The sequence below is a fragment of the Aptenodytes forsteri genome, unplaced genomic scaffold, assembly GCF_000699145.1.
Source record: "Aptenodytes forsteri isolate BGI_AS27 unplaced genomic scaffold, ASM69914v1 Scaffold175, whole genome shotgun sequence".
Lineage (NCBI taxonomy): Eukaryota > Metazoa > Chordata > Aves > Sphenisciformes > Spheniscidae > Aptenodytes > Aptenodytes forsteri.
Genome location: NW_008794723.1, coordinates 1,343,759 through 1,367,354, shown reverse-complemented (window position 1 = coordinate 1,367,354; position 23,596 = coordinate 1,343,759). Strand labels below are relative to the sequence as shown.

General features: G+C 37.6%; 1 protein-coding gene across 1 annotated transcript in view; it reads right to left on the bottom strand.

The window, feature by feature from the left end:
• Positions 1 to 5,602: 5,602 nt before the first annotated feature.
• ATAD2B (ATPase family, AAA domain containing 2B) overlaps positions 5,603 to 23,596 on the bottom strand; it is a gene marked incomplete at its 5' end in the record, with an annotated part of 67,625 nt that continues 49,631 nt past the window's right edge. Inside the window, 4 exons of the mRNA XM_019470648.1 lie at positions 5,603 to 8,967; positions 10,462 to 10,590; positions 11,751 to 11,878; positions 13,504 to 14,199. Of these exons, the coding sequence (XP_019326193.1) occupies positions 8,926 to 8,967; positions 10,462 to 10,590; positions 11,751 to 11,878; positions 13,504 to 14,199 (995 nt within the window). The remainder of the gene's footprint in view (positions 8,968 to 10,461; positions 10,591 to 11,750; positions 11,879 to 13,503; positions 14,200 to 23,596) is intronic.

Genomic DNA, 23,596 nt, shown 5'->3' with positions numbered 1-23,596 from the left:
TCAATTTTACCTGCTTCAATTTATGCCCAGCTTTTCTGCAAGCTGCCCGCTATGCACTGGAACATACAAATGCCACGCACAGCCTTTCCAGGGAAAATGAAGAGTGGCATTGTGGCAGGGAGTGCTTGGGAATGGCTCGCGTTTCTGTTTTCTATTTGGCAAGAGGTATCCCCTATGGGGATTAAGACACGCAGACTGCCTACTACCTGGAGAGGATATTAGACTTTCCCTAGTGGATAAGGGTTTTCAAAGTCAGGAGGAAACCGAACACTCAACCATCTCGAGAGCGCCCAGAAGTCTCTGCCCTGCTGACATTCATTTTTAATAACACATGGGTATTTCAGAAAGAGTGCTGATAATGTGACAGTTATCAAAAGGGCAAGTGAAATGACTGGGTAATTACAGGACATTCACCTGACATCAATCCCAAGTAAAAATGGAAAGATTATATCTAACTAAACTGATCATGAATCAAAGAGATAAGAATAAATACGATGATTTTCTAGAAAATCGAGTGTATCACACAAACCTGATCTCATGCTCTGACAGGATTACACATTTGATTGATAAGGTAATAGATTTTCAACAGCATGTGACAAAATACTTCAACTTTCTCCCTGTACAGTATTCAGACAGCAAATATCGAACAGGCTAAGAATAGGCAGATTAATTGAGGAATATCTAATCTGTTCGAGTAATTGTCAATTTGGTATTATCGGTGTCTTTCTAAGGGGGGAATCCTCTTCTTCCAAAGTTCTTGAAGGAAAATGTTGACCTTGTAACAGACCTGTGGAAACAGAGATTAACAGAGCAAAAGGTAATGAGGACCAAACAAGTCACAGGTACTGGGCTGGCTCTTCTGGCTGGCTAGGACCACTAAAATAAAACTTCTTTTCATAAAGCTAAGCAGGGCCTCAGAGAGGTGGGAATGAGGAAGGCTGACATTCAGGATGGAGAACAGCATCGTGAAAAGCTGCAAGTCTGAGAAGAGTCAAGTAACAAGAGCTCCCAACCCAATTTCATGGCATAAAAGGACTAAATTGATCTTTGGATGTGTAAAAGGGGGAACACGAGTAGGAATCAGTGATTTTTAGCTCTATATATGGCACTGGTGGGACCGATGCTGGAATATCACATCAATTTCCTCTGTGAACAAATCTTTTTGAAGATGTTGAAAAATTGACCTACTGCAGAGAAGAGCCACAAAATTGACTTAAAGGCTGGAGAAAATGCAGTGAAAGCCATAAAGAGCTCATTCTGCTCAGCAAAAAGAAGACTGAGAGGCTACTTGATCACAGTGCATTAGTATCTTGGGGGGGAGAATCTATGTATGAAGAGTCTAGAACATAAAGAGAAAACAAGAAGCAGTGCCTGGAAATAGAAGCCGGACTAAAACAAACGAGGAATAAGGCACGTGTTTCTACCCATGAGCTTAACCACTTAACCACCAGCTCAAAGAGCAGGGTAGACGTACAAACTCTGCAAATCAAGACTAGATGCCTTTCTTGAAAAGACTGTTAAGCCATACTTAAGTTAGTAGACCCTGCGCGTGCATGAGATTAAGTCATATGTGCCACAGCATCAGATTCAACAGTGTTTTCTGCTGACATTATTCTCCATGAATAAACCCGAATTTTTGTGACAAATTGCTAAACATTTAAATCATCATTAGGTGTCAGCTCATTTCCATTTCCAAAAGTTATTCTCACGTATTGAAAAGATTAACACTAAAATTTATGTCCTCTGAATCTTGTGAAAAGGAAGCTTTTTATTTCAAAAAAAGCTTTCTGCCTTTGGGACATGCTTTAAATTTTAAAGCAGGACTCTGAAGCACTCTAACCCCAGTATAAAGGCTAGACATTAATTTTAAACCAGTTACATCTCCAGTGCTTCATGAAAATGTAGTCTTACATGCTCGTATTTCCGATACTTAAAATGTCTACACAAAACTAATTTATTACTAAATTGACGTTAATAGTCACATACAACACGTGACTATTCACATTGTACTTCCTTCATCTCACTGAACTTTTCATAATGTCACAGAGAATGCAGTGGGCATCACTTCAAAACTCATTTCAGAATTATATACATTAGAAACCTAAAAGAGATTGGCAATTTGTCCTTCCCAATCACCAAAATCAGGTATCACTGTTCTTCCAGGTAGCCTCCACATACAGAAGGGATTCTGCAAGGTATAACGAAGTCAGCAAGAGAACGCAAGACCTTTACAACAGAACTAGAGCTGGGGATTTTCAGATGAGAAGTAGTTCCTTAACTAAAACAGCATTATTTTCTTTCCCTCTACAGCAGAAAGACTCGATTTCTTAGCAAATTAATTTAGTCCAAATGTAACACATTTTCTAGTATGAATATTTTGGTCTCTGCTTTACTTCCTTTGCTGAAGAAATATTTCAAAGGGACCCCTTTCAAAGGGAGCCCTTTGGAAATTTCCCCAAGTCTTTCCTTCCTCTCAATCCACAGTCCCAAAGCTGCCTCCTACTTCCATACAGACACAGTCAAACATCTCGGGGTTATAGCACAATTCAAATCTTACATTGATGCAAAAGGGTTTGCATCACGATGTGATTCGTCTCCACAAAAAAACCAGGATGACCAATGGCGTGAGCATTCCCAGCAGCCATCCAAGTCTTGGGACCTGTACATTTCTCACGCGTACTCTACCAAATTCCCGACTGCTGGGAGACAGAAGTGAAAAAAAACAGAACACGGAGAGGAGTTCACCACCGCAGAACCGACTCAACTTCTGCAGTATGCCAACACATCCTAAGTGCTGCAGCAGTGATGCCCCAAATGCGGAGCTCTGCATCTCCTCCTCTGCTCTCGCCCTGCCCCGCTCTTGTAACTGAACGTGAGGAGCCTTCTAACACAGCTTAACTCGACAATACCTTTTGCACCTGAAACTTGAAAGCAGCTTTATTCCAAATCAGCATCCACATATCAGCAGACCTTAACACGGACGGCCAGGTTTACACTAACATTCCACTAAAAGTGGTGAATCCATTTTAAATCTTAGCAGTTTATCGTATTTTTAAAGGAAAAGGATTTTCCCTACTATTAAAGAAAGGCTCAATATAGCATAACTCAAATGCATTCCTAAAATAAATGGAATTTAGTAGTAGTCGCAGCCATTTACTGGCAGTGGGTTCAACCGAAATATACTCCCTATGCAAATGATCACACTGTAAAAAAATTACTCACCTAGAAATGGAACGAGGCTGAATTAATTAGTGTTAAAGTTTATAATCCCTCATTTTTACACAATAGTTACATGACCACAAGTGATAAATGCATTCCTAAAATAAATGGAATTTAGTAGTAGTCGCAGCCATTTACTGGCAGTGGGTTCAACCGAAATATACTCCCTATGCAAATGATCACACTGTAAAAAAATTACTCACCTAGAAATGGAACGAGGCTGAATTAATTAGTGTTAAAGTTTATAATCCCTCATTTTTACACAATAGTTACATGACCACAAGTGATGCATAAAAAGAAGAAAAAAAAAAAAAAAGGAAGTGTTTGGCTTCATTAATCAGTTTACGATTTAGCTTCTTAACTCGACAATACCTTTTGCACCTGAAACTTGAAAGCAGCTTTATTCCAAATCAGCATCCACATATCAGCAGACCTTAACACGGACGGCCAGGTTTACACTAACATTCCACTAAAAGTGGTGAATCCATTTTAAATCTTAGCAGTTTATCGTATTTTTAAAGGAAAAGGATTTTCCCTACTATTAAAGAAAGGCTCAATATAGCATAACTCAAATGCATTCCTAAAATAAATGGAATTTAGTAGTAGTCGCAGCCATTTACTGGCAGTGGGTTCAACCGAAATATACTCCCTATGCAAATGATCACACTGTAAAAAAATTACTCACCTAGAAATGGAACGAGGCTGAATTAATTAGTGTTAAAGTTTATAATCCCTCATTTTTACACAATAGTTACATGACCACAAGTGATGCATAAAAGGAGAAGAAAAAAAAAAAAAAATGAAGTGTTTGGCTTCATTAATCAGTTTACTGATTTAGCTTGCAGAATTCATTCACATGCAGTGCTAGCTTAAAACCCCATATATTACAAGTCCAAATCCAAATCCTACCCGAGATACAGAACAAAAGGATCTCATTTTGAATTTATTTAAACAAATTATCTCAGGGGCTTAACGGAGGAAACAGAGGACGTGCAACACTGCAAATTTAAGGAAATGCAGGAAATTGCATTTCAAAACTACATCCAAGACAGAAACCAACAGCAGAAGGAAGCAGCGTTAAGCAGCGAACACTTGACAAATGTGAGCGTTGCACAAGCTTTTACTAAGGCTTTATTAACAACACGTGATGCAATCCAACTATTCCTCACCAATTCATGCTTTTGAAGAACCACTCAAAGTTCACTAAGTATCTTTTACAAGAATCCTTTTGTCAATGCCCAAATAAAGTACAGTTTTGTCCCTTTTCACTGATCATTTTTACAGCCACTGTCAGAAATCAGGCCTGAAACTCTTCTCTCCGATAACGTGGCCATCACCACTCCTGAAAGACAGAAACAGATACACAAGACTTCATACCCTACATTCGTTACTCACAGACCGCAAACCCCTCGGATGGTGTTAAGTGTGGTGCTGGTATCTGCAAGGCCATTCAGATCAAAACCACACATCTGACCATGCTGATACAAAATGAGCCTAGGCTCTCACTGATCAATTAGTACATTATTATATCTATATAGTAAGTTATATTATATTTAAGATCTAATTGTGCTTTCAAAGCTGCGTAAGAAAGCAGAATTGGAGTCAGATGTGAAGTAAGTTACTACTACCCTCTTCCTCAACTAGTCTTTTGCCCAGGAGCCCTATAGTTTAAGGTACACAGAAAGGAAAAGAGGAAAATGAGCAGGTGTGTTATATGTCCTACACCTCAAGAGAGGCCGTAACAGACATATAGAACACCTTCTCATACTCTGTTCCACATTATATACATCACATGCAGTTTGTTAGCCCTGGATAAATTGTCAACGAGTAAGATGTGGGTTGATTCTTCACTTGCTTAACCTCTAGCAGCTTGCTCTCCTGTGCATGAATTATGGGGGGGGGGGGAACTAAAGGAATTCCTACATATATTAGAAGTTTATCTTTAAAAAAACCAGAACAAAACACAAAAAGTAAGAAGCACTTTGATAAACAGGGAGGAAAGAGAGTGTTTCTTTAAAAAAACCTCTAATGAGAAACTGGTAGTACTTGGATGCTGATATACTATAAGCAGTCCTGGGTGGTAGCCTGCAACTGAACAAACATTTTTCTAAGCACAGAGCATAACTTCATAATAACTACGTTATTCACTCGCCAATGTACAATGCTGATTTCACTCTGTCAGTCAAAATTCATAATAGAATTTTTTTGTCTTTAATGGACAAACACTGAAAGCAAAATTACGGCTTAAACAACTAAACAGCAAGATCCCAGAGTAAAACATCTGAACTGCAAAATCAAGGAGGTCTGGTAAGAAAAAGACTGATATCAGCTATTAGGCAGCATTTCTTTTACATACATTTTTGAAGGAGCTAAAGCTGTGTTTTCTTGTCATCTTTATTCAAGTATTTCACAGCAGTTATATTACAAATTACAGTAAAATGTTCAAAATTTCCAGAAGTTCAAAAAAATTAAATAACTTACTTCAAACTAACGTAAAATGAAGTCAAAATGCAAAACATCAATTTAAACACAGTTCTGAATAAAACTATAGAATCCAAAATATGCCATAGTTGATGAAGGAAGTCTACTTCATCCACAAAGTAGACACATGTTAATGAAACCAAACAGGACTCCCCAATGTCTAAATAACCCAATGTACAAGATACAAAAGATGCAAGTACAAGCCCAAATTCAAGCTTATGTTGTGATTACAAAATAAAATAAAAACAAAGCAAATGACTATCAGCTGCAGGACCTGCCATTCAGGAGACTGAAGGTAAAACCAGAGCTGACCCACCAACTTACTTAAAAAAAAAAAAAAAAAACAACAAAGGAAGACAAGATATTACAAAAAACAGTAATCCTATAAATACATTGGCATATGAGGAAATCAAGTAACAATACAGAGGACACAAAACAAAAAAATTAATCACAGGTGAGATTCAAGCTTGCAAATACAATTAACTCCATAGCCATCAACTTCACCCAAGAGCAACTCTATTATCTCCAAGACAGCCCCACCAGCCCCCCAGAGAAACCTCCTTTCTTCTGGCCGGCCACATTTCATTGACCCCAGCACAAGGACTCACACAGGAGTTTATTTGCAATTTTCACAACAAGAAACAAGGAAGAGAGGTCAATTTGTACAAACTCTTGCCAGAGCTATGTGGCAAAAAAATTAAAAACATACAAAGAGTAAACAAGTTTAGACCACATGGATAGATTAACAGCTGTTTTAACTCTATAACCACCAGACATCTGTAAAGGAAAACAAAAACTGAAGTGTGGTTATTTGGGCTAGGAAGGCGAGTATATCATTTTAGGTAAGCTGTCCACTAGAACATCTGATATCAGCTACTCTTCTCTAAAACAACATGGCAGCTCCTCAATTAGTAAAGTTGCCTCTTGCGATTTTTCCCAATCAACAACTGACAGTAAAAATTTTCCTTTAGAAACCTGACCTTTTAGAACCATTTTTAATGCTAGGCATTAGCTTAAACTTGCTTTCACACTCACTGGTGACTAAAATTCTCAACTGTTTTAATTCATATAAATTTATTATCTTCTTAAAAACGTATGCAGTTTTATCTTCCACAAGTGCTGCTGTTACTTGAACAAAAACTTCTTTGAGTAAGTGAAACTGGAATAAATATTTTTAAAAAATTCTGCAGCAAGAACCTGAGACTTGCAAAAAACCCTTTTATCAGAAACTTGCTACAAAAAATCTGATACATTTTATTTAATCAAATCTTAAAGTTTGTAACAATTTCCATCAAAATACAAAATGCTGTTAATGTACCAGACACAAAAATATCTCAAACAGGTATGATGCTAATAAATACTAAATGAAACATGGAAAAAAAATCCCATAATCAAATCTGAGATCAAAGAATCTCATTTAAAATGTGTTTTCTGCTTGTTTTTGTTGTTTTTAATCGCACTTTCCCACCTAAAAAATACAGTGTTTCTGCATGGGTTGCATTTAGAAGGTGTAACTAGATGTACATGAATGCTTAAAACCTTTTTCTGCCATCAGCTATAAAGAAAAACAGTGGCATTTGGGGGAGAAAAAGATCGAAGATAGAATTATGTTTACCGTAATATACAAAGCACTTTGGATTACTGCAGTAGCCCAAGGCCCATGTTTTGTTTCTCTGCAGCGCTATACTACTATTTGCCATAGAGGTGGAGACAAGTACCTTAGCTTCAGTTTGTACATGGGAGCAGAGTGATTACAGTCCTCCATAAACACTGTTGGTAACTAAAATACAAAAAGCTGAGGTAGCTCAGTATCTCTGCAGTAGTCCAAGACTGGTTTGTCTAATTAAAAACTAATCACACTGTGTTGCATATTTCTGGAAAGACACTTCCGCAGCTACGTAGGGACAGTCACAATGAATGGTTAACGATGGTAACACCAGCCAACTTCTCTGAAACACTTTCCACGTAGGTTTGAAATAAATCAGCCCAGGTAACGTTTTAACACTGAGCTTGCGACAAAACATGTTTTTCTTGAAACTGCCTAGACTGTTCTCTCCAGTTGCCAGAAAGGAAAGGGTTTGAACTACACAATTCAGACCCAGAGAACTTTGGTCCGAACAGATCAATTCAAAAGGCTGTCCTCCAATCCCCCCCACATTAACAGTGCTTTGCACGGACCGAGTTGTGAAGCCTAGTTTAAGTTTTATTTTCAAGTCAGCTTGGGCTCCGGGCCTTTGACCGACTCTAGTGTCTTCTTACCTGCACTGCACAGTCCAAGCTATATTACAAACACGGAACTTCAGAAAGAAACCTGCCAGTATTAAACTTGGTTTTCTTAAAGAACTCAAAATGGAAAACGAGGAGATGGTGGGGAAAATGCTTCATTTTTAGCAACACAGAAGAGTTTCACTGTGTAACTTGTTTCTAAAACAAATATATACCAATGAAAAAGTAATTTCACCATTTTGGTAAAGTATGTGGCTTTTTCAGTGTGTCTTAGTTTAGTTCTGTAGAGTAAGACAGGCATTATAGAACCATAATACTGGTTGCCATCCAATGAAGAGAATACAAATCATCCTTTTGGAGATCTTCATTCTGAAGACAGCTTTCTAACACTGCCATTTGCTATAATCCAAACCAATTGATTAGCCTTATCTTTCTCAATTGACTAAAAGGCACATTAAAGGCAGTTCTAGAGAGCCTCATCTTCAAATTACTGTACATCCAGTTACTCAAGATTCCTACCACAATGCATCATTGCCTTCTTTAGAACAGATTTTTTTGTCCGTTACCCCAGAGAAGAGGAAAAATTGGAAAAAAAAAATAAAAAAGTTTGCCTGTTTAAAAATATTCAACTTAGATCTGCTCTTTCCAGTTCTCTGTATGTGTTGGTCTCCACTTTGCCTGAAGTTTCCCCAAAGATAATGCATGTAGAGTGAACAAGAGCAGAAATGAGAACAGTTTCTGTAGCACCAAAAATCTCCAAGCTGTGGCATTGTATTCTTTATTTATATCAGATACAACTATACGAAGTTCCGTTTGGTTCTTGTAGGCTGGTTGGTTTCAGGTACCTGAGACAATAGCACCAAATTCAACAGAAAGAAAAAGGGAGAGCACTTAAGACCAAGGCTCTGCACATACTTGGTGCAAATGGAAACTGAATGGCTCAGAGGACTGCTCTCCCATGAGCAGTTTGAGAGGATAAACCCACCCATCTTGACAAGTTCACAGGAATGTTTCAAACACATGAACTGTTCTTTCCATCTCCTGCAAGAGACACAGAGCATCAATTATACATAAATATACAGAGACAGAAATAAAGTTACATTAGATAATTGTAGTTACTGGGCTATTTTTTTTAAATCTGAACAAATAATTAATAGGAAAATAGGCACATCTGTATATTAGCTGCTATCTGCTAGCAAAATATGGTAAAAGAGGAAACTAATTAAAGAAGTATTAATGCAGAAAAGCACTCCACTATGACAGTCCATGAGAAAATCCAAGTGTATTAGGGTCACATACAATTAATGTACTCAATATGTATTAAGAAAGCATTGCAATGGCACACTGCATGAACTCAAGTCTTACTGCACACTTAACACTATTGGTAACCCAGCTGTAAACACGTATCTGCACAGTTTGCAGAATCAAAGTAAAGACCAGTCTCTACGTACTCCTGCTGGATAAATGTCTTTTTAATCTACCTAACATTTGGCACAGACTTTCAACATATTTTTAGGTGAAGATGGCAGAGGAGTAGCATGAAAATGGTTTGAAAAGTATGTTGCAGGAACTCTACAATATCCCACGCTAAGGCCTTTCCAGGTTTTGTTGTAAAACATTCATGGAGAAAAATACTTAAGTGTTCAGTGACGCAACCGGAAATTAGCAATTGTTGTCCTTTTTTAAGCAGGGTTGGTTATCAGTTGAATCAGCAAGCTGATCCAAACCCCTCTACAGCTAGAAGAATGATGTTGGAGGGAACGCATGTCTAGAGTTATGATCAGCCTACGCCAACGGTGAAATGACCAACTTACTGTTGATGTAGACAAGGAGGCCTTTGATAGCAAACACTTTAGAGGCAAAGGATGACAGCGAAGCAGACAACTGGCTTACATCATGCTGTACTGGACTTTCCCAAGGGTATACTTACCGATCTAGAGAAAGTCTGCAAACTTTTAAGGTCTTGTATGAAAGTCACAATCAGCAAACTGCATGGAGCAGAGGTAATTTTTTTTTGGCCTAGTTACGCAAATGCAAGTACGGGCAACCGCAGCAATGTTGGCTCCGTGTGGCTAAAAAGTAGACACTAATACAACCGGTATGGAGCAGAGGTAATTTTTTTTTGGCCTAGTTACGCAAATGCAAGTACGGGCAACCGCAGCAATGTTGGCTCCGTGTGCCTATAAAGTAGCCACTACGTCCAACTGTTATTCCTACCACAAATGTGGAAACTGCTGCTACTCCATTTTCACTCCACTAGCATGTGCTTCTCCATGCTGCTGCATTCTCTCCTCTTTTTCCTCCATTCTTTTAGGTTAAATTCTTAATCCTTTTCTGAGGAAAGTATTATTAGAAACAACCTCTGTTTTTTAAGTCACTACTACACTAAACTTTTTTGTGTTTATAGATACCTTCCTCAAAGTCTATTTAAAGCTTTTGCCTGCTAGTACAACAATAAATTGACAGATTAACTTAGCTCTTGAAAAACCAGTCTCAAAATTCAGATAAAGAATAAAAGAAACTGTACAACATCACCTCTATAAGTTGTGATTTGTCATAGTCTCTACGATGTCTGTAGATGCACTGACTGAGGAGCGAATACAATCTCTCAAGTTGGTCAACAGTCAGGTTGTCACTTTTCTTAACCACTAAATCAAGAAGTTTCTGGTGGAACAACGAAAGGTAAGGTTAACAGGGTTTTTATAATCACTTTTTTTTTATTTTTTAAGGACAAATCAGAAATGCAATCTCCTTTTGAAGCCCTATTTTGGAGGGACACATACAAATAAAATGGACCACACCTGGCTATCAGTAAGACCACTGCTTCCATGTAGATCCAAAAGGACCCAACATCTCTTTTCACTTCTCTGCTTATACCCACACATTTTTTTCTTGTCTTAAATTTTATACTCAGTATAGCTGGGGCCATGTTTGTTCTGTTTGAATGATACTGCATCCTATTGTATCTTGGTCAATAATTATGACAAAGCAAACCATAAGAACTGCCTTGATAGCTACAGCAGACATTTTGAAGAACTTGCATTGGCATGAAATTGTAAGAAGTACTGAATGGAAACACATTTGGAATTCCACAAATGTTGAAAAATGGTACAATAAAAGAAAGGGGGACAACACAGGTAAAACTGCTCATAAACACAAAGTGGAAGTGTGTATTTTATATAGTAGCAGATAGTAAATTTTAAGATTTTTTTTTCCTCTCGTAACACTTCTATTGTTTCCAAAGAGATTATCATCTGCACTCCACAGCAAGCAGGATCTAAATTTCATAGTAGGTCAAGCTAGTTTCTACAACAGAAGACAGCAAATTTTATTGTAACTTTGCTTAAAAAGAGACAAAACTGAAAGAAAGTTAACTAGCAGGGGTTCAGTCTATGATGCCAAAACATCACCAGAAATTCCAATTTGTTTTCCAATCCACTAACAGTTCTTTCCACCAAGTATATGTACAAGGGAAGAGAAAAAGATGATGTTAACTCCTAATTACTAGGCACCCAGCAGTTCCTCAGTAACTGGCATGTCCAATTAACACATAGGAGTACCTGCAAAAACTGCAATTAAAATAGTGGACTGCTATGCCATTACTGGATTTGTAAAGGTAGTAATGATGGAACAGTAAGGATTCAGTAGTTTTATTAAGTTTTCACCCAAAAAACACTGACTGATAAATCATTTTCAAAAGTTACTGCTGCCATCATAATTGCTTGCAGTCAAAAATAAAGGAAATGTTTCTTCATAACAGTGTAAGGAAGCGTTTTTCATGGACAGTTTCATTAACAGTTCAACTCATTTTTCACTTCTATTACCTTTAGTCTGTCATGGTCAACAACTACAGAGGGTAAGGGATCCGATGGTTCCTCTGGGACCTGCTCCAAATTTGTGGGCTTTGACTGTTCTGTAGCAACTTTTCGTGTTTTCTTGCTTTTGAATATACCTGTAATTTGAAAAACAATTATCAGCACTGTCAGTTTCTCAAAATGAACAGCTTGTTTCTTCCCTTTGGTTTGATTTTGCTTGTTTGGTTTGTTGGGTTTTTTTGAACCATGCAAGCATGACTGTAGCAGTGCACATTATTCATCAGCTTTGCAGAATTCTGAATGCTTATAGGTGCACAAAACCACAGTTCAGAAAACACACATGGAACTGGTCATCTTCGAACTCCAAAGTCCCAACAGAAAATTGAATGTCACTGAAAGAGTTTTTCCATTGTATCATTTCTACTTAGCAACATCAAATTATACAGCTTCTAAGTGAAATTCAGGTATTAAGCTAACCCTCAAAATCTTTCTGCCTAAGTGAATCAAATCCTCATTTTTCTCTCCAAAGCATCCCATTGTTTCCATCACCACAGTCATTCTAACATCTCTACTCCTGAAACTTCATGCTTTTGTGACACATTTCTGTTTTCTTCCACCTCTGTATTAAAGCTGCTGTCCAATCCTGTTGTAGAGAACAAAATATTTTCACATCTCCTGATTCTCTCCCTACACTCATTCACTGTTTTTCTCCTCCTCAACTATTTAAAATGCCTTTTCTAAGGACCCCTTGTTATCATAACCATCCTTAATGTATACAAAATTCAACTACTAAATTTAGAAACATTAAGGCTCTTAACATACATCATACTCTTCTTCTGATATTCTTAGGACCTTTCTTCTACTATTCTCCTTACCCTTAGAGAAAATATGTATGTACAAACACAGCCAACATGTATACAGTGATATTCTCGTAATTCAGATCTCTCATTAAAGCTCATTTACTTGGTAAATCTCAGCGCTAACTTTTGAAGTAAAGATTTCATTCTTTTAGATAATTCTGAAAAGCTAATTAAAAAGGCAATCATGCATAAGGCTTTTATTTCTCTTCCACAAGGAAACCATGTCTCCTGTCTTCAAAGGACATGGCCACTTCTTTTATGCACCACCAGGATTTCCCTTCTCCTTCCCTTATCCTTTTGCTGCACTGTTACTGTGTGGACTGTAACTCCAAAGCCAGATTCCTTCTCCAATAGATAAACAATGGTTTATCTGGCTTTTACTATGAGTTAAACTGCTTTAACTTTTGCTATGAGCAAATGTTTTTAAAGGAATACATTCTGTATTTCTATGGTCAATGTCAATGATACTTTTATCATAAATCTCTAACAAAACAAGTTAAAACAGATGATATAGATCAAAATATAGATCAGATAGAACAGATAGACCAAAACATATATCATATATTTATCTGCATTGATAATATTTTTTAAGTCTTTAATTATTGTTTAAATGTTATCTCAGTATTTACAATATTTCCCATAAAGCCTACAAAAATAAACAGAATAGTGCAAGTATGGAGATACACTTACTTGCCTAAGGTAACATTACAGCAAGTCAAGGGTGGACTTCCAATTTATCTATGTGGAATTAAATGTTGTAAGCATACTAAAATTTTCAAATAACTAGACAGCAGTTCATAAAATATTATATAATTATAATTGTAACATAAGATATTACAATTAAAAATACACATTAACTTGGACACTAAGATAAGGACAGAAACATTGAAAACAAGCTATACCTTCTTTATCTGCTTCAGCATCTTTAGTTTCAATGTCTGTGCTCTGTAGTGTTTTTTCATTATTGCTGCAATGTGGTAACTCAGCTTTCACTAGATCAGCTCCTTGACTTTCACTGGAAGCTTCTGTTTTCTCCTTTGGCTGATCTTCAGATGAAGATTTTTGCCTGTTACTAGACCCATCACTGTTGTCACAGAGTGAAACAGCATCAACTGATTCCATTTTACCATTATGACATGCTGGAACAGGTATACCCTCTGAGCTGTGTACAGATGTCTCTCCATTCACACAGTCCCCTTTCGATGTAGAGTCCTTCCTTAATTCCTTTTCAGTACTCAGGGTGACACTGTCGGTTATTAACAGAGATTCATTTGAGCTCTCTTCTTCTGTGGATGCAAAGTTGTTTTCCTTTCCTGATGTCCCATTGTTAAGCCTCTGCTCTGCATCTATATCCATAATATCACAAGAGGATTCATCATTTGTCATAGAGAGATCTCCTGTTTCCTCCCCATTCTCCTCAATGCAGTCAGTGCTGATCTCTAGCTCTCCATTTTCCAGCAATTTACTGTCCTCTCCATGATTTTCATCATCAGCAAACTTTGCATCATCTTCATCTTTCTTTAAATTATTGACTTTCCTCTTCTTAATAATGCCTTTGCCCCACTGTGAGCGCCGTCTTGATTTTCTCCTTATTCGAACTGAATTACAATGAAAAAAAGAAACTTTTAGATGCACAGGTACCCCTCAGTAAACAGACTAGGCTATTAGAATATGCTGTAGTGTGTGAGGCAATCAAATGTGTTCACATTTCAAGGAAAAAGAAAGCTGTCTGTTGATTTCAATGTGAGCAAATTACAGATACCAAGGACTTTCAGAAGTATAAGGAGTGAACACTCAGTCGTGTACACAGTTCCTACTCTAAACTATGGAATCAAGGAAGACCTGCTAGCCTTTCCTTCTAAATGTATTTTACATATACCCATTTGTAGGTAGAACACTAAAAGAAAACAGCTAAGCAATGACGTAGAAGTCAGTCAGTCATTTTCATTTGGGTAATGAAGACTCTAAAGACAGTTTTTCTCATTTTCCCTTTTTAGAACCTCAGCAATCTGAAATCCTTATACAATGAAACAAATGGAAGTGCAATCCATGGATTCATAGAATAATTCAGGTTGGAAGGGACAGCAGGAAGCCTCTAGTCCGACCTACTACTTAAAACAGGGTCAGCTATGAGAGCAGACCAGGTTGCTCAGGGCTTTATCCAGCCGCATATTGAAAACCTCCATGGATGCAGACTAAATGACCTTCATGAGCATCCCGTACCAACGCATAATTGTCATAACAGCGAAAAGGCTTTTTGCCCTGTATCCAGTCAGCACCTCTCATTTCAATTTACATCCACTGTCAATTCAAAGACATCTTCACTGTTTAAATCAGCTAAATCTCCTCAGTCTTCCATTCACTCCCACCTCTGTACTCAAGTTCACTGCATTGACAAAAGGTGGTTTAAAAAATGAGGATCTTTGTTTTAGACCCGGACCATTTAGCAACCCTGTCCACAGAAAGACCTCACAAACATCTGCATTTATGCAATGAGTCTGTAAGCAGAAGGGGAAGCATAGGTCTTTAAACTAGCCTCATCACCAATGCCTTCCCTCCATATTATGCAACTCAACTTGAAGCAACATTTTTTCATTACTTCTGCATCCTTACTTTTTCATTTTTCCTACTTCTTATTTGTACTTTCTATGCCTTTGAAAAAATCACATAATAAGCTTTTTTTCAGAAAGGACTTTTTTTTTTTTTACTAACCTATTTGCAGTGGGATACAATTAAGGCACCAATCTAAAAGAGCTTTGGGGGCACATTTGCAACATGATCAGCAAATACAGAAGGAAGACCATTCAAACCTAATACTATTGTCAATGTCCTTTTCAAGAGCACTAACAAGACACAGCTGAAAAGACTTTGGAAGAGATTGGGAAAAAATGAAACTTCTACATTCAAATTCAAGTAATGATGCAGACTGCTCATATTTTTGCAAAATTGCTGAAGTTGCGGCCAAATGATTATAATTGAAAATCACAGCCAATAGTTACCAGAGATTAACAAATTTTCTTCCATTTCAAAATGAACTCTTATGTTGAGCACCTCCATAATGTTCTTCGTATTTGTAGGTTGCTTTGATTTATGGGGTATTAAGTCCTAGATCTGTGTCTGCCAACCTCACACTGAGTTACAAAGATCTTGCTTTGAAGATACAAGCACTATGAAGGTACAAGTGTTGAGAATTAATTCACAGAAGCTCAGAGAAGCACAGCTGTACTTCAGAATTTCCTCCCCATGAGTGGCGTATGCAAATTTAACCACTACATTAGGAATAAATCTTAACCTTTTAGCTTTAAAGCTATCTAAAGATACAATCACATTGCAATAAAAACATAGTCTCACTTGGAATGTGTATTTATTGTTAGAAATAATCCTTATGGAGAACTAAGATTTGAGGAAAAAATCCCCTTTCTCCAGCTATTTTGTCGATTTGATAGCGGCTTCTACAGTCAGTGTCACTGTTTTATTAATGACAAACTACAACCTATTCACATAACTTTTCAGGAGCTCATGTAATCTTCCCCTAGATTGTGCAAGAGATTTTCATTAATAACAGAAGCAGCAAATCTGAAACTAAAGAGGGAAATGTAAACTTACAGACAAAAAAAAGTCCCCCATTAGGCAATGGGTTCAGCCTCAGGTCAACTCCAAAGATGGGTAAATAAAACACAGAAGGGGAGTAAAAGTCTTTTAAAGGAAATTTAGTATGTCCTCAAGTGTATAAATTAATAAGAAAGTTGAAATTTTTAAAGATACACTGATTTTTGGCTTTTTAGGCTGACTTTGCTGAAAGAGTCAGATATAATGTCAAATGTATTTGACATTTATTATATGAATGAATTGTACTTTAAATATGCCCATTTTACTAGTGCATCTGTTTTGTCTACCCTGTGAGCTCTACCTGGGATGAGAACCCGTAATTTGCCTAAACACACAGTTACATTCCTAAAATTCCTAAGTGTGGGAGAAATCACATTAAAGTAAAATGGAATTAATCCTTGTATTACAAATTTCATTAAATTTCAAGTCTTCCTAAATGACAGTCAGCAAGTCCAGCTCGCTCGCTCTCTCATGCAGTACTATTTGAACATACATTGTGCATGTTTTTTATTGCTGTTTTTAATTAGGACAAAGCAACCGCAGAAGATGTCCTCCCAGGAATTCTGAGGTTTACACTGCATCAAAACCAGTAAACGCAGGAAATTTTTCAGCTACCTCATCAAAGTATGCACACAAAACAGAGCTTTGGTTGAAACATTGCTATTACTGTAAAACTGGTGTTATGTCACGATATTTAAAAAAAAAATTATACCTCCAACCAACTCCTGAGATTTAGGAAAGAACAGCATTTCATTGCCAGATACTGCAGAACATGCCCTCCTAACATTTAATAGTATTTGTACTGACAAAAGCAATAATCTAGCTACTTTGGGTTTTCACCCACATTTAGTCAATAGAACTCGGTTAATGCTAAAGTTTTTCCCTCCCAGACTCTTAACAGCTCTTGTTTCAAGGCAGTACCATCATCACCTGAGCCACCCAGAGTCTCTTACCAGCTCTTATTTCAAGGCAGTACTATCATCACCTGAGCCACCCAGACATGTAACCAACAGGTGACCAACACTTCTAAAATCCTGATTCTTTTTGTCCCCATACTTCTAAGAATCAACTTTTTTCCAGTCATTTAAATAAAAGCCTTCTTGCTTTCAACCCCTTCCATCCCAGCCACTGAAGCCTTGTCTCCTCAGACTTTCATAAATCCACCTAAATCTCTCATGTGAATTTATTTAACACAAAACTGCCCACATCATTTTCATGACGTCAGTGAGGTTCTTAGTCCCCTACCTAATACATCTTTGAGCCCATTCACCAGTTTTTATGTTCTTGATCATATTGAAAGTAGACTTCTAGTTCTTACATTTAAACTGTCCCTTCAAAACTACGCCTTTTTGTTCTCACCTAGGCTGTATCGCTCTGTGCAAAGGAATGTCTTTTGGGCTATGAGAAGAAATTTTGGTTTCAGATCCTTAGCACCCCTAACATCATTACACAGATTTTTCCTTTTTACAGACAGACAAGCCTCTAGGAAGAGTGAAAAGTTGAGCAAGGAATACAACATTTAAAAACAAAACCCACCACCCGTCTGTCTTTCTGTCCTGCCCACTTCCCCCAGCAAAGCTAAGGGAGTGGTACAAGTAGGAGGAGTGTTTAATGCAGCAAGGAACCATGCCACCAGGCGTAGAAGTCAACGCCAGATTTCATCATCATTGATTCTCTTTATATCTACTGGAAAGAAAAAGGCACTACTGCGAGAATAACATGGACCTGAGAAGCCGTCATATGAGGCAGGAAAGAGTAAAATTTATCTCTGAATCCTGCAAGACAGTTGAATATGATTCAAAAAGGAAGGAGCTACCACAGGGTAAAACTGATGCAAAACTAAAGGGCTAATGGGCAGGAACTAATGGGTTAATGGATTGCTGCTAAAAAATAAACTTAACCCGGAGTCCCCTCTCCTCTACCGTAACGCTGATATTTTATAAGAGTGTAAACTAACAAGAGCAGAATCCCACACTTTTTATTTTATAGTCAGTATGATCCATGACACATTAAAGTTTTCAGTAAGTAACAGAATGGGATAGCTATTTACAGCAGAAAAACTTTGAGTTAACTTTGTTAAAAAAATTAATAGGAGTATATACAATTGCAAGTTAATGCCTTAATACCTTTTAAATTACTTCTTTTAAAACTACTCATCTGAAATCTACCCATTGATACCCAGTCTTTTGGCAGTAGAAATACTATTGTCAGAAGAATCCTGCTTCATAGAACTGAGTTTCTATAACTCAAACTATTCTAATACCAATTATTCACACATGAATACATTCACTTGCCTTCTGAATTGCTGAACTCTTCTCTCTATAATCTCTATAATCTTCACAAAACCTCTATAGGTTTGCCAAGGGGATCCTCATTGTAGCTTCCTTCTGGTTTGCTTTTTTGTAAATCGTTATTCAGAATTTTTAATGGCAATAAATACCTGTTTGACCACGAGTCACATAACATTTCACTTGGGTTCACATGAAGTAGGTATCAAAAAGAACCCTTCCCACTCTTTTTTTTTTCCCCCTAAGCTGCACAGTCTATGCAGATGGCATTTTTTAGAAGTGCAATGTAATACAATGTAATTAATCACTGAATACAAATTTAGTCTACATTTTTTTAAACAGTAAGTGGGGTTTCTCAATTCTTCATTCCTATGTTGAGACACTTTGAGAGTCAGCTGAAAGATGACTTAAGGCAGACAGCATTTTCCCCTGAGGTGGCCTCCCACGATTAAAAAATAAATTCTGTACTTACTTCAGAAGGACTAGTCCTCTAGGTACAAGTTAAGTAAAATGAAACCTGTAGCGGACTTTCAGAAATTCTCACCCACTGGCAGGTTCTGCCTTAAGACTCCCAAGTCAGATACATCAAGTAATTTCACCAGAAGATGTTGTCATAAGCACCCTTATCTAGGGGTGCACAGCAACCCCGTCCAGAGCAGAGTACAGTTCTTGGATATCCAAGAACAGTGATGGTCAAAAAAAAGCCAAAACAATACAAACAAAAAAATCTCAAATCCTTCCCACATTCCTGAAGTATTTCTGCAAGATCTAGAGGTAACTGTCACCTTTCTGTTTAGTATGGTCTCAGGAAAACAGATCTCAAAACCACGGGTGAATGGTACAGAAGCTTCAAAGTTGAGGTACACACTGTTGCTGTCCCTCAAATCCAGCAGTACAGTGACAGAACTGCAGACTATACAGAAATAAAGTTAACAGTTGGAAAAGGAAGCAGATACAATTAAAGGATTCAAAGATTGTCAATCATTAACAAGCAAGTGTGTTTGCCTTAATGTGGAGGAACTCTAATGTAGCAGTCAAAGCAGATATGTTTCTCTTGAAATTCCTGTAGTTTGACTACTACAGTATATTGAGTGCAGTACAGTATTAGTGGAGGCTAACAAGTTCACTTTATGCTGCAGAAAAGACAACCCTTATATGTCTCTGCACTGCTTAAAAGTCCATCAGAGAATGTGAATCCTCTGTCCTTAAAATGATAAAACTCACATCCATCAAGCAGTAGATTCTCTCTTTTTACCGTTATTTCATGAAGGATTCCTGGGTATTAAAATCCAAAGGAGATTCCTATGGCAAGCAAGATCACCGTGGATCTAGATTTTGTGTCTGCAGTATCATCAAGAACCACTTGAAGCAACGCACCTGTTTCAAGTTTTTCTTCCATGATCAAAACCCTAAATTTCTTTCTGATGTCTTGTGTGTAAAGTAACCAAAAGCCTTGAGAAAGCACTTATTACCAGCAATTTGCGCTCTTGTGCAGCATCCAGGATATCTATACATCTGCCACAGTAATTTAGCTGCTTCCAGTAGCTCTGCATTCCTTACCAAGGGGCACTGAATAGTCCCCTTGAAAGTCTCTAGAGTTTTTAGTCACAAAGTCCCAAACTGCAGTCAGAGATAAGCAGCAAGAAAGAACAGAGCACAGTTCCACAATGGCTTGAAAAGTAAAATGAGGTGCCAGCTTCCACTAACAGACAAAGCCATTTCTCCCTCCAAAGCCAGCTATAGCATTTTCACTACCTCATTTGTGCTGGCACTACTCTTCCTGCAGTAAAACAGATAAGGGAACTAAATCCATCTGAAATGTTATGGGTTTTTTTCTGGGTTAGTTTTCAACATCTTCAGTTCCCCAGCTGAGCTTTCCAACTCATGAATGATGGTGTTGGCACAGGGGAGATGGTGGGAATATGCAACCAGCAAAAAGGCAAAACAGCCCCTTTAGTAGTAACCTGCAGTTTGACCAGCTTGAAGTGACTGTGGAACTAACCCCTACAAGACATGTCATTTTCTTCACCTAGATGGAAGGCACTCAAGGCACAGACCTGACAAAATACATTAAAAAAACCTGTATGCAGCAACTTAACATATTTATGATCTCCATCAGCATATATAACAGTTTATGTTATGTAAACAAATACTTGAAGAACCTAGGCACTTCTACTCAACAAGGAGGAGTCAAGTTCCATAAGAAGGAGATGAAGCATGTTTCCAAAAAAAAAATCTTGGCTCAGTATCCCCGATGGTGGGAATATGCAACCAGCAAAAAGGCAAAACAGCCCCTTTAGTAGTAACCTGCAGTTTGACCAGCTTGAAGTGACTGTGGAACTAACCCCTACAAGACATGTCATTTTCTTCACCTAGATGGAAGGCACTCAAGGCACAGACCTGACAAAATACATTAAAAAAACCTGTATGCAGCAACTTAACATATTTATGATCTCCATCAGCATATATAACAGTTCATGTTATGTAAACAAATACTTGAAGAACCTAGGCACTTCTACTCAACAAGGAGGAGTCAAGTTCCATAAGAAGGAGATGAAGCATGTTTCCAAAAAAAAAATCTTGGCTGCAGTATCCCCAGCATTTTCTCCCCCTCGTCAACTGCTTTCCCCTACCATCCCCTGTAATGCTCTCAACTCAAGCTCTTCCCAATATTTCTCACAAAACTCTCCCAGTATCTTCTGTTTCTCCCCACCCCAGCTGAACAGGACACAAGATATACTACATCTGAGGTGTGCATGCCATGCCCGGCCAATACAATGTTTTAACTGATCAGCTAACAAGGCCAGGCAGAACAGGTAACTACCATTTTCAGTGTATACCCTTTTCCTTCTGTAGATGCCTAGATTTATCCAGCTACCAATTTTCACAAAACCTGCAGGAATCTAGTCTTTCAGCCCTCAACTCCTGTCAAATCTGTCTGAACCCGGCTAAATGATTCAGAAGTTATTAGGGGAGCAGAGATGGACAGAGAGCACAGGTATTATTTTCTTGGGAAACCAAGCTAAAAATGTAATTTACATGAAACCAGAGTAATTATGTTAGTAAAGTACATGACAAGACAGTCACATAGGAAAATTAAAGAGAAAATTAGGTCAAAAGAGAAGAGACAATCAGATTAATATCACCTCCAGAGATCAGTTTTAGACTTTCCACCTCTACAGATCTGCTCATTTTCCCTCTGCTGAGTAGCTTTGTACAATAGCAACTATTACAGCTATTTACCTTTTTGGTACATTAAGTTGGCTCTTAAGGACTACTGAATGACACCTTCCCTGCTGCAAGAGAGCCATGAACAAACACAAGGTTCTCCTGCAACTTCACAAGCAGAGAAGAATCAGTTTTAGACTTTCCACCTCTACAGATCTGCTCATTTTCCCTCTGCTGAGTAGCTTTGTACAATAGCAACTATTACAGCTATTTACCTTTTTGGTACATTAAGTTGGCTCTTAAGGACTACTGAATGACACCTTCCCTGCTGCAAGAGAGCCATGAACAAACACAAGGTTCTCCTGCAACTTCACAAGCAGAGAAGAGGCTCCCACTCTAATTAAGATAACATTCAATAGAGTTTATAGCATTCATTTGTATCACATATCTGAAAGGCTCATGGCTGCTGGTTGGTTTCTGTGTCAAGGAGGCAGAATTAGAAAGAAATATACAAAGAAAACTGAAGTTAAGAAATAGGTAATAAACACAAGAAAATCAACACCTTCTGCAGACAAAAACTTTACACCAAGTCTGTAAACAATTTAAAGCAAACATTGCCACAGTTTTCAAAGGGGAGGAAGGAGTAAGATATATCTAAAAGGTCTGAAAACTGTTTTTTATTACATCACTTGTGCATACCACAGGGGGGAAAAAAAAATTATTTTAGAAGAACTCATTAAAAAAAACTTTTTCTAAAAAGTCTCTCTTTTTACCATGTTTATAAGAAAGGTGGTGCTAATGCTTTCAGGAAAACCTTCTTAAGAGAGGCTGAGCAATCTTGCATTACTGAGTTAGAAAGGAGATGGAAAACAAGAGAATATAAAAAAAAGTCACTGATCAGGTCAATTGTAGGACCCTCTTTGCCCTCTGTCAGAGAAAAAAGACATTTGATTAATTCAAGAGGCAGGTATTTAATAGCGATGAAAGTTTCTTTGCCACTAGATACCACTGAGTCCAAAAGTTTGATGGGATCGCAAAAAAGAACAGGCAGTCAGGATTTAGTAGAAGTCCCACAAATTCACTAAATGGCATTTTAAATTAGAAGAATTACAAAGCCTATGGGGTTTAAAAGAACTGTTAACCAACTCAGAATCAGCTAAGTTGCTATTTCCTTCAAATTCAGGCATGAAAAAAATAATTTTTATTTCTCAAATGTTTGCAACTTCCTTTTAAAGCATCTGGTTGAAGCCAGCATCAGATACAGGAGATCAAACTACTCTCATCCAGAATGCCAACTCCTACACTACCCAGCACAAAGTGATAAAGAAACAAGAGAGACAGTTGTCTCAGCTCTGAGTAAAGATGTCCTCAAATTCCAGAAAATCATTTTTAATGGTCTTTTTCAAGTTACAGTACTTGCCTCTATCTCAAGCAAGAATTAATCCAAGTCAAAACCCTTTTCTGGAGAGCAGGAGGAGAAAAGAAAACAGTAGCAAGTGTAGGATTTGTGACAAAACATCAGCAGCTACCAGGATTTTAACGTTAGCATCTGGATGACTGTTAATGTGCCAATATCCAAATTCTGAATCCAAATTCAGAACTAGTCCAAAAGACAGAAAATAGTTAAAATAATAAAAGCCATATGGCACCAGTCTGCCATGTCCTTTGATAAGGAATTACCGTAGTCCTATGAATGCCTGAAGTACAGCGATCACTGACACCACTGTATCAGAGAGGTCAAAGAAAAGAGACTAAACAGACGAAAATCAAAGACTGAGAACAAAAGAGTTTCTGAGAAAGATTATAAACAAAAGACCTTTTCTTTCTAAAAATCTTTTTTATAAATACTCCTGCCAAAACAAGACTTCCTTTCCATTATAAAGCAGAAACACATAGTTTTGTATGATAGCAAAGATTGCCAATTGGGGGG